Source organism: Plodia interpunctella, chromosome 17 (genome assembly GCF_027563975.2).
Source record: "Plodia interpunctella isolate USDA-ARS_2022_Savannah chromosome 17, ilPloInte3.2, whole genome shotgun sequence".
Taxonomy (NCBI): Eukaryota; Metazoa; Arthropoda; class Insecta; order Lepidoptera; family Pyralidae; genus Plodia; species Plodia interpunctella.
Window position 1 is genome coordinate 8,793,460 of NC_071310.1, and position 15,341 is coordinate 8,808,800.

At 34.8% G+C, this 15,341-nt stretch overlaps 1 protein-coding gene across 2 annotated transcripts in view; it reads left to right on the top strand.

Annotated features, from left to right (window-relative positions):
- Positions 1 to 7,373: 7,373 nt before the first annotated feature.
- LOC128677160 (homeobox protein Nkx-2.1-like) overlaps positions 7,374 to 15,341 on the top strand; it is a 40,625-nt gene continuing 32,657 nt past the window's right edge. Inside the window, exons 1-2 of one of the 2 annotated variants that reach the window (XM_053757815.2) lie at positions 7,374 to 7,644; positions 11,295 to 11,488. In XM_053757815.2, the coding sequence (XP_053613790.1) occupies positions 7,418 to 7,644; positions 11,295 to 11,488 (421 nt within the window). In that variant the 5' untranslated portion in view covers positions 7,374 to 7,417. Of the gene's footprint in view, positions 7,645 to 7,763; positions 8,004 to 11,294; positions 11,489 to 15,341 lie in introns of those variants that run through there. The other variant, XM_053757817.2, reaches the window with a different exon arrangement.

The following is a 15,341-nucleotide window of genomic DNA, read 5'->3' on the forward strand; positions in this document are numbered from 1 at the left end:
TATACGTATACACAAATCGGACTGGGGCCGACGCGAATGCACGACCATTGCTTAGTTTGTATGAGTGCTTTTATTTACCGCAAAGAAAAACCAGCAAGGTATATCCGCAAAAGTTTGGCGAACTGTTCGACGACAGTGTGGAGCAGGCATCAAACTCGTACTGACAACAATCAACAGATGGCGCCAAGCTAGTTTGACTTTGAGCTAAAAAATATTTTTATTTATTAATAGATGTCGCTGTAAACAAACATGCATATTGTGTAACTTCTCGACACTAGTTGAAGTATTATATGATTTTTAATGCCGGCTCCACTTTGTCGTCGTCGAACGGTTTGCCATTCTTTGGCTGATTCGATATTCATTGCTTTTAAATGAGGTAAATAAATGCACTCACAGTAACAACACAATGTTCAGGCATTCGCGTAAGCATGTGTCTGTGTTCGGCGACAGCGTGGACCTAGCATCATACCTAGTTCAATCAAAGCAGCTCTCATACAAACTAGCAATGATCATACAGCTATAATGATTTCCACGTCCCTGTCTGTCGCCTCTCTGACTTTCGTTTATAGTTCGGAGCAGTAGTTCGGATGTAGGTTTTGTATTCTTGTTGTTTGTTTGTTATAAATATCTGTTGCTTGTTAATATTGTATATTCTTTGTTTACGTTTCTAATATATTGAGTGTGTATGTTTTGTGTAATTACCCTAATGGCTGTAACCTGTTTTGCACACCTTATAAAATAAGGTATGATAAATCAGTGAGAAAAATCTTTTATTTTTGCTAGATATCAGAAAGTTAAAAATGAAAAGGCCGTTATTTCCAGTCGAGTCCGGAATTTTTTCTCCTTATTTAAATTTAAGTATTGCTTAGGTAGGTACTTACTAGTTACCTACAGGAAATACTTATATCTACCTACTTGTTCCATACACAAATAGTATAAATGCGAAAGTCTGTTTTTTCCGATTTCACAGATAAACCGCTGGACCGATTTTGATGAAATTTGGTATACATATAGTTTAAGGCAAAAATATCCCTGTTCAAACACAGGGTAGTTTTTTTTTTAAAAACTATCCCCAATTAACTATAATTTATTTTTACCCCCCGGTAAAAGTTTGAGTTCCGCTTTCGCAGAATAACTCACGCGAGCGAAGCGCGTGCAAAAGCTAGTACCTACTTAACAATATTATAAATGCGTTAGTAGGTATGTCTGTTTGTTCCGCTTTCACGGCTAAACCGCTTGACCAATTTTGATGAAATTCGGTGAGCATATAGTTAAAGACTATCATATAGGCAACTGTTTTTTCAATAATCAAGCCCCAAATCACTATAATGCGAGGCAAAAAAATTGAATGATAATATAGATTTTTTTTCATAGCATAAAATCATATCTGTTCCGCTTTCAGAGAAATGCTCGCAGAGAAATGAACGCGGACGAAGCCATGGGCAAAGACTAGTTTTAAAATAAAACGCACACCTTTATTTGAACACTGTATTTTTACCTTTATAAAATGCACAAGTTTTTTTTAAATATTGTTTTTTTTTTACAAAATTACACAATTAAATTTAGTTTTTATGCAATAGATTTGAGACATTCTTATTGTGTCCCACTGCTGGGCAAAGGATATTCTCCATCTCCCTCCAAGGAGATCGTCTTCTGTCCTTCTCCATCTCATTCTCTGTTATATTTTTTAACCCTCGACGCAAAAAGAGGGGTGTTATAACTTTAACGTGTCTGTCTGTGTATCTGTGTTGTCTGTGGCATCGTAAGTAGTTCCCAAACGGATGAACCGATTTTCGTTTAGTTTTTTTTGTGTCACAGATAATTTTATTCCGAGTGTTCTTAGCCATATTTCATGAAAATCGGTTCAGCCGTTCAAAAGTTGTAGCGAAATGAATATTATGGGGGTTTTTAATTTGTCTAACAAATAAACTTGTTATTATTGAATTACACAGGTTTACAGTTGGTAGGTACGTACAGATTTTAAAGTATTTTATTTTATTTATTCGGAACAACAAACAGCTACAAAACAAACTGTAGGCATAAACAATATTACATTAAAAGTTTACACAGTAATGTAGCCCACAACGCTATTCACATAATACTATAATTAAGTTAGAATTGCTAGCTACAACATCTTAAACTAAAACTCAAAAAGAAACATACAAAATAACTAGTATTCTCATGGTAGACAGGCATAAACAACAATAAGAACAAAGAAAATGAAACTACATTCAGTCTTGGAAACAAAGAAATTATACAAATCTGGATATTACATAATGTAATTTAAAGATTAATAAGAAATACACAAGTATCTTTAGAACGTTGATTTATTTTTATTCTATACTATTCTATCGTTTTTACAAGCTAAATAATCTTATGCTGGCTCCACACTATCACCGTATTCGGATGCCTAGTAAAATAGGGCATATTTCGCAAAGCTCAGCGCAGATGGCGCTACTGGTACAACTAAAGTACACGACCGTTGCCAATGGAGGCTAAAAGCGACCAAAAATACCTTCTACGCAATCGTGGTGCGAGTTTAATGGAAAAAGGAAGGATTTAGTGGATTATCCTGAAAATAATAACACTATTTTAGGTTATGTTCTGCATTATTTGGTGAACTGTGGTCATAAACTGATATAAACTTGATTTTGACTGAAGATCTTACCTGTATGAAATCCATATTTTAATAAGTCTTCACGTGTGAAGTGTTCCGAGCTTGTTTTTGACCGTTTACTGGCTCGAAAATTTTACAGCGTGAGACGTATCCCATAGTTTTTGAAGTTTTTTATCTTTTGGAAAACGATTTTTTCCAAGGGCACCCGAATATGCTACATTGTTGTATACTTTCACAAACGAATGCTTACATAATTAAAGGATTAATAAAAGTAATATACGTATATCCAGCGGGAGCCTAAGCCTGATACATTTAAGAACTATATGGTTATATTAGTATTTACTTGTACCTACCGCTTTATATACTTTCAAATTTCTTCCTAAGCTGGATACTCTAAAGTAAACGTTTTAATCGACATAGCAAAAGGCGGCAAAGCTTTTGTGTACATAACATACAGTGCTGCACTCTGGCGGGATAAATGTACAGTAATACTCTCTATTGTTTGTTTCCTCACGGTCACTCACACCAGTGTGATAGAGCCATGGATTTAATAAGTACTTCGTACAACGGAGTACCTACTAATTCTTTGGACAGAGCAATGAAGGTGAGTCGGGCTTGGATGATTTAGCACAGTTTGTATTCACGCCGAACTCTGACGACGTGAATGCATAATTTTGCATTATGAGTTACGAGTGCTTTTAGTAACCGCAATAAAAACCGGTGTTCACACACAATTTAGGTGTTCACACAACCATCTGCGCTGAGCTTTGCGTAATATGCCCTATTTTACTAGGCACCAACCGAGTGACGGTGAGGAAGCGGTGGTGGTGTAATGGTCAAAACGCCCTCCTGTGGATCGAAAGGTCCCAGGTTCGAATCCTACTCGTGCCACATGTGGCACAGATTTGTATACAAACTCATGAGTTTCCACCACTTGCTTCCGATGAAGGACAACATCGTGAGGAACAAGTTAATAATAATCAACCAGTGTGCAGGTTTGCACACTGGTTGATTATTATTAACTTGTGTGTGAAATGGAGAAGGTAATGGCAAACCACTACATTAATAATGCCAAGAAAGTTGTTGTGTGTGTTTCATTCCACGTAATGACCACGACCCTCAGCCATGAGGAATACGACTATGAAGAATAAAAACCACCAATGTACCTATTTCGATTCCGCCAAGTTCGACGAACTGTACCGCGATAGTGTGAAGCCGGCATTCAATGTTATTGCAAATTTGAACAGATAAAACATACAAGAATGAGAGAGTAGGAGACAGATTTGGCAAGAAAATACTTACTTAATTATATTATATCTAATATACAAGCTTTTATTTAATTTCTGTCCCGATGTTTGTTTGTCTTGCAAGTTATTTTTCACCGATTTCCAGTTGAGCTACAGAGTTGAAATTTCCCACAACGCTTCAGTTTTCATGACAATGCATTGTGATGATGCACTCAGAACCCAACGTGAGAACTCCTGAACGGTTTACAGCACGGACATGGGTTATTGTCAGGCGTTAAATAAGTACTTACCATAAGATCTCACTGTTGACATTACACGCTTGTGGCAAAAATGACATTAAGAAAAAAACTTGTTTAACCGACATAAAATCGTTGACTTTTATAATGCTAACTAGAATTTGTATCACGAAAGAACTGACGCGGCGCGGCGCTGCAGTCGCCGACTGAACAAATTGGCCGGACATTGCCGCGAGATTTCTATGTGGTGCGGTCTCTAAAGTATTTAAACTTAACATTAACATAAACTTACAGTAGTCAAACGCAAACAGTTATTTAGGTAGATGAGGAGTTTAAAAACATAATTTAACATCAAATAGTTATATGAAATTAATCAAATATTTATATTAAAAAAGAATAAATTTCCTTCAAACTACTTAAAACATTTATAAACCACAGACATACCTAATATTAGTGGCTTAAATGTGATAGTACCTATGGTGTTTACAAATTGTTATAAGTGTTACGGCAATGACCTCCGCAAAAAGTATCTACCAGCCATTCTCCAGTTCTCCACAGCACACTCCATAGTTCCACACAAAACATCTCCTCAATCCAATGCCCCGTTTTGACGTGAAAGAAGGACCAACTAACACATTTACGTAGTATATTATTAGTAAGTAAAATTAAATAGATTGTTAAAATTTAAATTCGAATTCAAATTCAAATCATTTGTTCAGAAATCAGACCTTCACAGTTATTTTTCAATTTTTATATCAATTTTTATATTAAATAAGTATTTCTCACAAGCTACAAACTATTTACTGGCTCACAAATTACATATGTACTTAAACTCTAAATACCTCATAATACAAGTATTCTATTTTGTCTAATACATAGGCTTTCTTTCAGTCTTATTTACACTATACCTACGGCCAAAATGGACAATCTCACGCTCTGTCTTACGAGTCATAACTTCTACCTATAATTAGATAGATGGGTACTTTAGTAGAATTATCGTTTCACATTAGGTATATTATTATAAATAAATATATTAGGACAAATCACACAGATTGAGCTAGCCCCAAATTAAGTTCGAGACTTGTGTTATGGGATACTAACTCAACGATACTATAATTTTATAACAAATACATATATAGATAAACATCCAAGACCCGGGCCAATCAGAAAAATATCATTTTCTATCGTGACCCGACCGGGTATTGAACCCGGGACCTCACGGTTCATATTTACCACTGCGCCACCGAGGACGTAACGATTATTGCTGCTATCTGTGATAAATAGGTAAATATATTTTTAAATTATGTGTACTGTGTTTATGTACTGTAAAGTTACCTTTGGTCACGTTATGGCAGTTGGTAGGTATTAGTTTTAAAAAATAAAATATATTTAAAATCGAAAATTTGTCTTTTCTTTGTATAATTCACTATATATAATCTGTTACCATCTCACGAAGTTTATAACACGCAATGTTATTATAATAATACTCGACACTGTTTGGTCTATTTTTCAGAAACTGCATATGTGTTTAATTTGTATTTATGACTGTTTGTGTCAAATAAATTAAAAAAAAAAATCGATATTTGACGGATAAGACAGGAAAAACAGAAGTCAGAAGAGTGGACAGGAGGAATCCACTGATAATATAGCTTATGCAGTGAATTGTCTTCAATGTTACTACTGATCTATCTTTTGTTTTGCCATATCTGTATCCCCACAGTATCTAATTTGTGCAATAAAGAACTCAAAAATATATTGTATTGTTCCTACCTAGATAAAAGAAAAACATATTAATTTTATCTATGATTGTACCTATGTATCTTAACAAACTACTACTTATTGAGCAAAATATATAATTATCCAAAAGATTAGGTACTAACAATAAACAATTTACGGCGGTTTCCCAGTTATATGAACCCTGGGCACTATTATTAATAAAATCAGTTGTACTTAATGACATCTGGTTGCATTACATTGAATAGCGTAACACCTAGGTGAACGTGGCTAACGAAAACTTAACCGTGGAACACCTACGTGAACTACGCTTGTGTTCGACGGGTCAAAGGCTTTCAAGCAATGATTTTATTAACATACTTACCTCCTGAAACGTAAAGCTGAATCGTCCACCTTGCCCACAAGCCTACCTAAATATATACTAGGTAAGTTGGTACCTAACTTTGATACAAATAATGCAGATTTTACACTAGATTACGTTTTAAAAATTGTGATTTAAGATTAACTAAGTAAAGTACATGAAAAGGTATAAAATGGTAAGTAGATAAGTAAGTACCTATTGAAAGTAGCTAAGTACTTTACCTTATGTGTAAATTAATGTGTATTTTTGAATATAGTTTATAAAATACCTAGATTTAGAGGTTGATGGATACATATACGCTTTTCGAAAGGTTTCTAAATTCTATTTGGAGTAGTTAATAGTTAATTTAAAAAAGGTTCTTAAAAATACAGTTTTACATGACGCATGAAACCGTAGCCATCTTTTCAAGAATCTTTCTCAATTAGTTAGCATGGCCATATAATGTAGGTAGATTAAAATTGCGCTTTGCCACATTTGATTTGAATTAAGACTTTCGAAGTTATGACAGATTTAAAATTACGTGCAATAGGAAAATATAATCCAGCTCAACACACAATTAGAAGAATTGTCCAAAGGATCGAAAACTATAACGAATATTTAGATAGTTTCAAAAAACATTACGGAAAGTGGATGGGTCATCCATCATCCTCTTGAAATTATACTTATTCAGAAACATAAGCACATATATAATAATATATATAATAATACATGTATTGATATTAGTTAACATAGTAGGTAGGTAATGTTTGTACAAACAAGTAACGTAGTACTTAGGTTCACTTCATTCTACCACAAATATAAGAAAAACCATTAACAAATTTCACACAATAAACTCCAAAGCCATACAGAACAACACGGCAAGTACCCGCAGAATAATTAATAGCGTATCTAAATTATAGATAATTGTCACAGAGTAACAAACAATGAATGCCTTAATGACAGTCGCACAGTACGAGCGCAAATTAGCGGACTGAGCTTGCGATAGCTCCCCTCCACGCGGCTCACTGTCAGGGGCGCCTGCGGAGTCGCCGGCTTCGACAACTCCCAACTATAAGCGAATTAACCAATGAGAACGCGCGAGTTTTGTGATAGGTGCCTGCCGCGGACGAGGGGCGGAGTCTCTCGAGTGGCTGTAACCCGCTTGGGGGCTCCGGGCGCCACTCTCGTCCCGAGAGCCACTAGAGGCTGAGCCGTCGAGTGGCGTCGAGTACCGGCCGGTCGGATGTCCGCGGAGGGCGGCGGCTACTCGCCGTGTCCGGCGGAGGCGCTGCCGGAACTGAGCGCCGCGGAGCTGGCGATGAGCCTGTCTCCAAAGTCAGCCTTGCTGCAGCAGAACCTCTCCCAGCTGCAGCTTCAGCATTCCACGCCGTTCTCTGTGACTGATATTCTGTCCCCGATCGAGGAGTACCGCAAGCTGGAGCTGGCGAACAACCCGCCTTCGCCTTACAGGTGCGTGGATCGATAGGGGGAGGGACCTCCACCCGCTGATTTTTCGAGTGCCACGAGAGTGCTCGAGCGAAGTCGAAGGATATAGTTCGGTGACGATTGTTTGTGCAGGTATGTTGTGATTGGCGGTCAAGTGCGATGTGAATGTGCTTTCGAATGCTTTACATATAATCCTCTTTAATCGCGATGTTTATGAATAATACTCGAGTTACATGATCCGGGCGCGAATAATTTGAATTAAGCAGATGTTGTTAAAGAAAGTGGACCGAGGTGTGAGCCCTGCGCGACGCCGGGCGCTGAGTTGAGTGCCCGGAGCTGAGGACAGGGACAATGCCTGTTGACACTTACGAGTATATGCCCGTGTATGTATTACATATTTATTGTCGGCTATTAATAATTCACAAGTGATTAATCAATAATAAAACATGAAGTTCAATTAATAAAACGCCTTCGCAAATTTTAAAATAAACGATTTCGTTTTAAAATTTAAATTCTCAAAACAATAAACATTTAGTAAATGAAACCCTATAAATAAACCCATCAGGACTTTACTGTCTCTGCTGATTTTTTTCAAAAAAATAATCCAGGATATGAAACTTGTTACTTGACCTAATAAGTTTTTAATAAGTTGACTTAATAAGTACGTACCTACTATTTGTTCTATTATTTTTTATTACATAGACATTATTCCATTTGAAATTTTTATTTATTACAATTTAATTGTTCACATTGCAGTTTGGTTAACAATTTAACTTTTTGGGCGTACAATTATCGGCGTACACGTTCCAGACAAGCTCAGAAATTAATAGAATTAATAGATAAATAAATCGAAATATGTACCTACCCCTTTCTATTTATAAAAGTCTATACAAATTTAAACGTATTATATCCATTATTAACATAATATTAAATATATTTAAATGACATAAATATTTTTTTAAGCTCATTGTAGATTATTGGCTCCAAAGTTTTTTTAAAATGAAAATTAATATACTAACTAAATTGATTGAAAGGCATTGATTAAATTTTCAATTTGAGTTTATTTAGTTTTATTTTAAGTTCAACAAGTTTTATTTAAAGACACAAGATTAACTTAACCAATTAATAGTTAGCTAAATATTTACTTACATTTCTAAACATGAACAAGTTTTTTTAAGTTATCAATTTATGCGTATTCTGTGTAGTTATATCAAGTGTTAAAGTTACTAAGTATAAGTATTTTGTAACCTATGGTGTACACTATAATTATCAAAATATTGAATATTCATTAATATTTAGGATTTTTCTATTTGTTTAATATAAAGTCTTGCATAATATACTACTTATTTATTTAAAAAAAAATGGAATAATTGCAAGGAATAAATATAAAAATAGACATACACAAGCAAAAACTTAATTTAAAAGTTCAATCAGTAGATTTAAATAATACCTATTGGCGTAGGCCTGAATGCGTAGCACTTTCATAGTCCGCAGCGTTGTAGTGCAAAAAAAATCAACGCGTTTTTTTTCTAACGACTTTTCCCGCGTGAAATTACTACACAAGATTCGAACTCACCATGCCCATAAGCCTCCCGAAGGACCGGACTTTGTGCTGTGAATTTCTTATATCGAGAAACGACATAATAAATTTTTGGACATTCTAATAATTTTCATAAATAAAGATCTTTATAACTTACCTATATTATAACGTCTATAACAAATAAAAAATGTGGAGTTGAATTTGCCTTCATTAATAAATTAAAATTAGAAAAAGACTGGAACAAACAAAACACAAACTTAAGTAGGTACCTATCGAAATATACTATACCCGATGGAACGTTTTGTCCTAAAAGAAGGACACAATCAGAATCACACTTTCACATTAATAGTATGAATATCGACGGATACATAATCAATCAATATATTTATTGGCATAAAATGCAGGTTCGTTTCACAATATGTATGCAAAATTACAAAAAAAAAAAATAGTAACGTCATTTCAGTTTAATTACTTAGACGATATAAGCATGACAAAATTTGCAATCACTCTAAAACTCTTGAATTTAACGCACACCGCATATTGAATGGTCCTCGACATTTTTTATCATCAAACCGGGTGTGAAAATTATCTGACGACGTGCTGATGTGGTTTTTAGCATGTGTACCATAGACAAATAACTACTGCTTATGTAAACGAGCCACTGTATGTAAAGCGTAGGTGATGACGACACTGTGGGTATTTTTAATTTGCCTAGTGACACGACATCTGCGTAAATTGACATAACATTGATTCTATAAGGATAAAAGTTTGAATTAATTTATATTTTTAAGTTTTTTTTCCTATTTCCATGTTTCAACTTTGATTTTCCTTAAATATGTAAGTACTACAAGGATATTGTTGTTTCTGCATGTTATTAATTTCTTTCATTAAGTTTTTTAAATGAAGACTGAAGATAAAATCGACAAAATTTTAATGAAACTTAGGTATGCAGTCTTTTATGAGTGAGCTGATTTTTGCAATTGTCATCTTGTCAGGCACAAATTTGGCTACTGCTTCTACTCATAAAGCTCCAGTTGATAAATATGCAATCTTCTAATAGGTACCTAAGTATAACTAAAATATTCAACTAACAGATTATGCACATGCATTATTGATTGATGAAACACAATCTTCCCTGGTCAAAGTATGATGACATTCTCATCATCGTTAAACAACAAGACAACATTAAAACTTAGTTAACAATATATGGTTAACAACACAATTAAATTAACCTAAAACCAATTAAATTAACAATACAACTTCGAAATGAAAAGAAAACATCTGGGAATTAAACCAAATTATACCCAATTAAAACGACCTAACCTAAACCGCGCGCAAAATTTCCCGCCCTGTCAAAACTCAATTTGTCAGTTCAAACATCGTAATGGCGGCTTTTATCACGTCACCTTTTGGAGGTTATAAATTAATCCTTATTTTGTATAAGTTAAGCTCTAAATTTCTTTGCGAACGGATGGTGTGGATGGGTGATAGGGATGGGATAGAAGATTAAATTGTGTAAATAGGGATTAGGCAGATAAGCTTGGTATTGTTTGAAAGGTTGGCGCCTGTCGTTGCCGGTGGCAGTTTGTGTGTGGCAGATTTGGGTCACGTTGGTGTTAAACCACGATAAACTGTTGAAATAATTCGATTAGAAGATAATCACCATTTTGAAATTGTTTTAAACATTTTTAATGGTCAGACTATTTTTTATGTTTTGTTGACGTTCTGGTAGATTTGAATTTTTACACTGTAATCATTCATGAAGACCACTATAATTGGCTTTAAAATGTTTATTATGTAAGTCATTTTGTAAATCTATTGTAAGTTAACTAATAACTAAGGACGCGTTGCAATTGCATCAGTCAAGTTTGGTGTTAACTTTAAACAGCGCAGAAAAACGCAAAGCAGGTAGGTATCTGCACAATCTTAGCTAAACGACGGCGGGGCGGCGCGCAACTTAAAGTTAACGTCAAAATTGACTAGGGCAACCCACTCTACTGGTCGGATCTTAATATACTTACCTTCGATGAAGGCGAAACAAATCTAGTTAGATTCTGTTTTTCCAAATGGAAAACAGGAGATTTAAAAAATCCCCAGTTTTCCGGTTCACTTTTTAACAGCAGCCTTCTTTCAGGTCAAACTCGTCAGGCAGCAGCATCAACTCGCCCTTAGGGCCGTCCTGCGGGATGGCGGGCAACCCGTACGCGGTGCCCCTGTACGGGGGCGCCCCCGTGCAGGGCTACGGCTGCGCCCCCGCCGACCTGCCACACTACGGTGACATGCGCGGCGCAGGCTGGTACCCTGCCTCCAACGACCCCAGGTTTGCCAGTGAGTCTGATAGAATTACTACCAATTTCTACCATTAAATACAATTTTAGATAGAATCTAGTATTATTAAGACTAATCAACTACAACATATTCCAAAGTTACTCCATCGATAATTACAGAAAATTCGCGGTCTATTTTGGCATGTCAATTCTTGTCTTGTAATAAGTAGGTCGCAATGGCAGATCAAGAAAAAAAAAAGGTACCTACGGAACAAAATGAAGCTAAATACTGACATCTCTCTCTGTCGTATAGGTTTAAAGAATTTATTCTCATTAAAGATTACAATAAATCCACTTACATGAGAACAGAATTAATTATAAAGTACTTAAACTAGAAAGCAGTCACCAATGTCACCATATTCAATTTTATTAGTGCTAGGTAGGTTAAATTATTGTAGGCAAGTTAAACCATTATACAGGTTATAAGTACATTTATAAAGTTAGATGCGAGATAAACAAATAATAAAGATAAAATATCTGTCGCAACTCTGACTTAAAACATTTTAGGGAATCTGCGTTTCTTATATGTGAAGGTAATTTGTTGTAAAAGAGATAATCCCGATTACATTTGCGGTTGTGTCACAATGACTCACTTAAAAAAAAAAAAGTAATTTGGCCGCATTTTGTATTTAGTTAAAGATATGTATGCTATGTTTGAGGGATTATTGCAAAGAAATATTTTATGTAAGTAGTTAAATTGCTGTTCTACAAATTTAAAGATCTTACTTTGTAGTAAGTAGATAATATGATTTTAATAGAGTGTATGCTATCACTTGCGACTACCACTAGACGCCGTAAGTAAATGTCATGTCAGATACCTTTAAGCGACTTGAATAAAATCTGACAGCATCAACGAGGTATCAATTTGTTACCCAATAAAAATATTTTATTTTATTACGTAAAATCAAAAATATTATCCAAAATGCCTTGCACTCCCCAAAACGCGGAATTTGCTCAATGAGATGGTATCAATAACATTTTTTGCGTGAGGCGCCATTAGTGACGGGAACCCGATCTTCTGCAAATCAAATGAATGGCTGATCGTGTTTCACTCACAGCCAATCTCGACACTTGGCGGCTAATTGACAGTAATATGTAACAATCTGAATTAGTTTTAGTGTTTTTTAGGGTTCTGTATCTCTAAAAGAAAAGGGTTCCGTTGTAGGATCGCTTCGTTGTCAGTTTTATTTTTGTTACAGTTTATGGGTCAAATAAAAATCTGGCTACTCCGTTGTCCTAGTATTACGGAAATTCTCAAGAAATTAATATAAACATTTAAAGAAAAAAACATTGTAGTGCCAATTGGTAATTAATTATATAAAGGAGGAGAAGACCGCCGCAGCTGGTGGTGCCGCCGCGAGGACTAATCTGCTGGCCAAAATGGCTTTTACGCGAGGTGTTAAAACTATTATATGGTCCATGAGCGAGTCACTTTATTTGTCATTCACAAGAGTCACTTTATTTGTCATTTGTTGTAATTAATAGTATATAAGTCTGCACTATCACATTAGGTGTATACCTGTAATGGTAGTTGTATGAATAAATAAATAAATAAATAAATAATTTCAACTGAGCATACGTAGGTACATATTATCTGGTAAGGGACCTAGATGCGCAAGTCTGACTCGTAGAAAAGGTAACTTGACTAATAAAATTTGAAACTTGTGCACACTTTGTAAAGTATTAAGTACAAATCTATCATCAAGAAGAAACAAGAATTTCCTATAGTATTCTTCACTACCATCTCAAGTAAAACAATAAACAATAACGTAGTCTCGTACTGCCGTCCTGTCATTCCCGAGCAAAGTTGAGCAAACATACAAACAGTCAAACACATTAGTCCACGGATTTTAAAATAAAACGTGCGCCGTGAACGTCGCTCCGTCTTAGTAACCAGAGTAGGTAGGTATTTCAAATATGTTAGGGCATTTTTTTATTTTCATTCGGTGGACATAGAGGTAGGTTAAACAAAGTGTAATGTTATTTTCTCTCTCCTGCTTCGTTTGACAAAGCCTTAGGTTTTAAGTCCGCCTTACATCACTATACATAGAATAAAACAAAGTCGCTTCCCGCTGTCTGTCCCTATGTATGCTTAGATCTTTAAAACTACGCAACGGATTTTGATGCGGGCTTTTTTTTAGTAGATAGTACCCGGGCGAAGCCAGGACGGGCCGCTAGTGTTGAATAAATAAAATGATAGGAAACGGTAAGGAAGAAGGCGAAGGACATAGATATGGTGCCACAGAATTACGCTACTTATTTTTTTATCCACAAAGCCGACATCAACATAGAATATAAAATGAGCGAGACTGAACAAATTAAATAGTATTAATCCCAAGATTTTATATATTTTTAAAATTCTCTTCATTTATTCGGGATAAAAAGTACTCTATGTGTTATTCCAGGTTATTTTCGTGCTCGTGTGCCAAATTTCATAACAATCGGTCCAGTAGATAATGCAAACAAACAAACTTACTTTCGCATCTATAATAATAGTTGGGATTAACATTACCTATAATGAAAGTCGTTGCCTATATAATATCTTGAATTCGGTTTGCTATATCTATCACACAAAATTAAAAACCAACACACACACAGGTTCAAAATCGTTGTAAAGTGACTTTTTAAAATTAATTCCACACTAACTATAAATAACAAGCATACCCATTTAACAATGATACTTATCATATATTCCTATTAAAATTAATAAACAAGTGTGCCTTTAAAATTTTGTTAATTCAATCTCTAATCCTTTTAAGCGTAAGTATCATTAATTTCTGAAGTTTATAGCTTTGAGAACATATATATATATATATATATATATATCATAAATGAATATTATAGAAATTCGATGCAAATTTTCACAGTGCGCCTGTGAAGATTTAAAAGTCTCTGAATAAATTTTATATTTTGACAAAAACTATGCTTTCAGTAATTAACTTGAAGCTCATCAAAGGTAAGCTAAAATTAATAACTAGTTAGCCGTTTCTAACTAGGTAGATTAGAAGTTTATTTGCTTAAGTTTAACTGAGACACGTACAAATAATTAAAAGTTGGAACATGCTAAATATAGTTATGCTATAAATAACAATAATAGGATTGTTTCCGTGAGGTAAATGTGTGGCGCACTGATACAAATTGGCGACACGTCAACTAGTTATTTTTATAGCTTTTCTATATAGATTTTTAGCTACCTTTTGTGTTATTAATTGCTATACGTTACGAAATGTAATAAAGGTTTTATGCAAACCCCGTGGAGAAATTAATACAATTTTATTCATAATTTTTAGGCATTCCAGTAAAACATTGATCGGCAAGTCAATTACAGCACAGTTCAAAACTAATTTCGAAAGAACCCTTCAAACTGACCTTCCGCCACCCGACACCGCTCCCGTAGACATAGACAATGCTACCAAAGACAATACACTCAGAAATCCAATCCCAGTTATATGGAAAACCCGGTAGTCTCGGAGAAAGTCCAAACAGCGGTGGACAAACAATAATAACTTGTCCATGGTGGGTCATAACAAGATGGCGGCTAATCTGTTTCTAATTAGGCGGGAAATCGGCCAGTACCGTTAGAAAGTGCTGTAATTATATGAATTCTGATTAAATATCTCTAAATAGGTAGGTCAAACAAATCTCTGATATTTTGATGAGTTGATCTCAGAACAGAACCAGGACTGGACCATTGATTTTTGAATAAAAAATGTAATTAAGCATTAATACGTCCCATTAAAACATCTAGGTAATACAAGTATTGTTTGAGTGAATAAGTTAAAATATTGTAATTGGAGGACATTATGAAAGAACATGCAACATAAATCCAACAATACAATAACAGTAAAAATGGA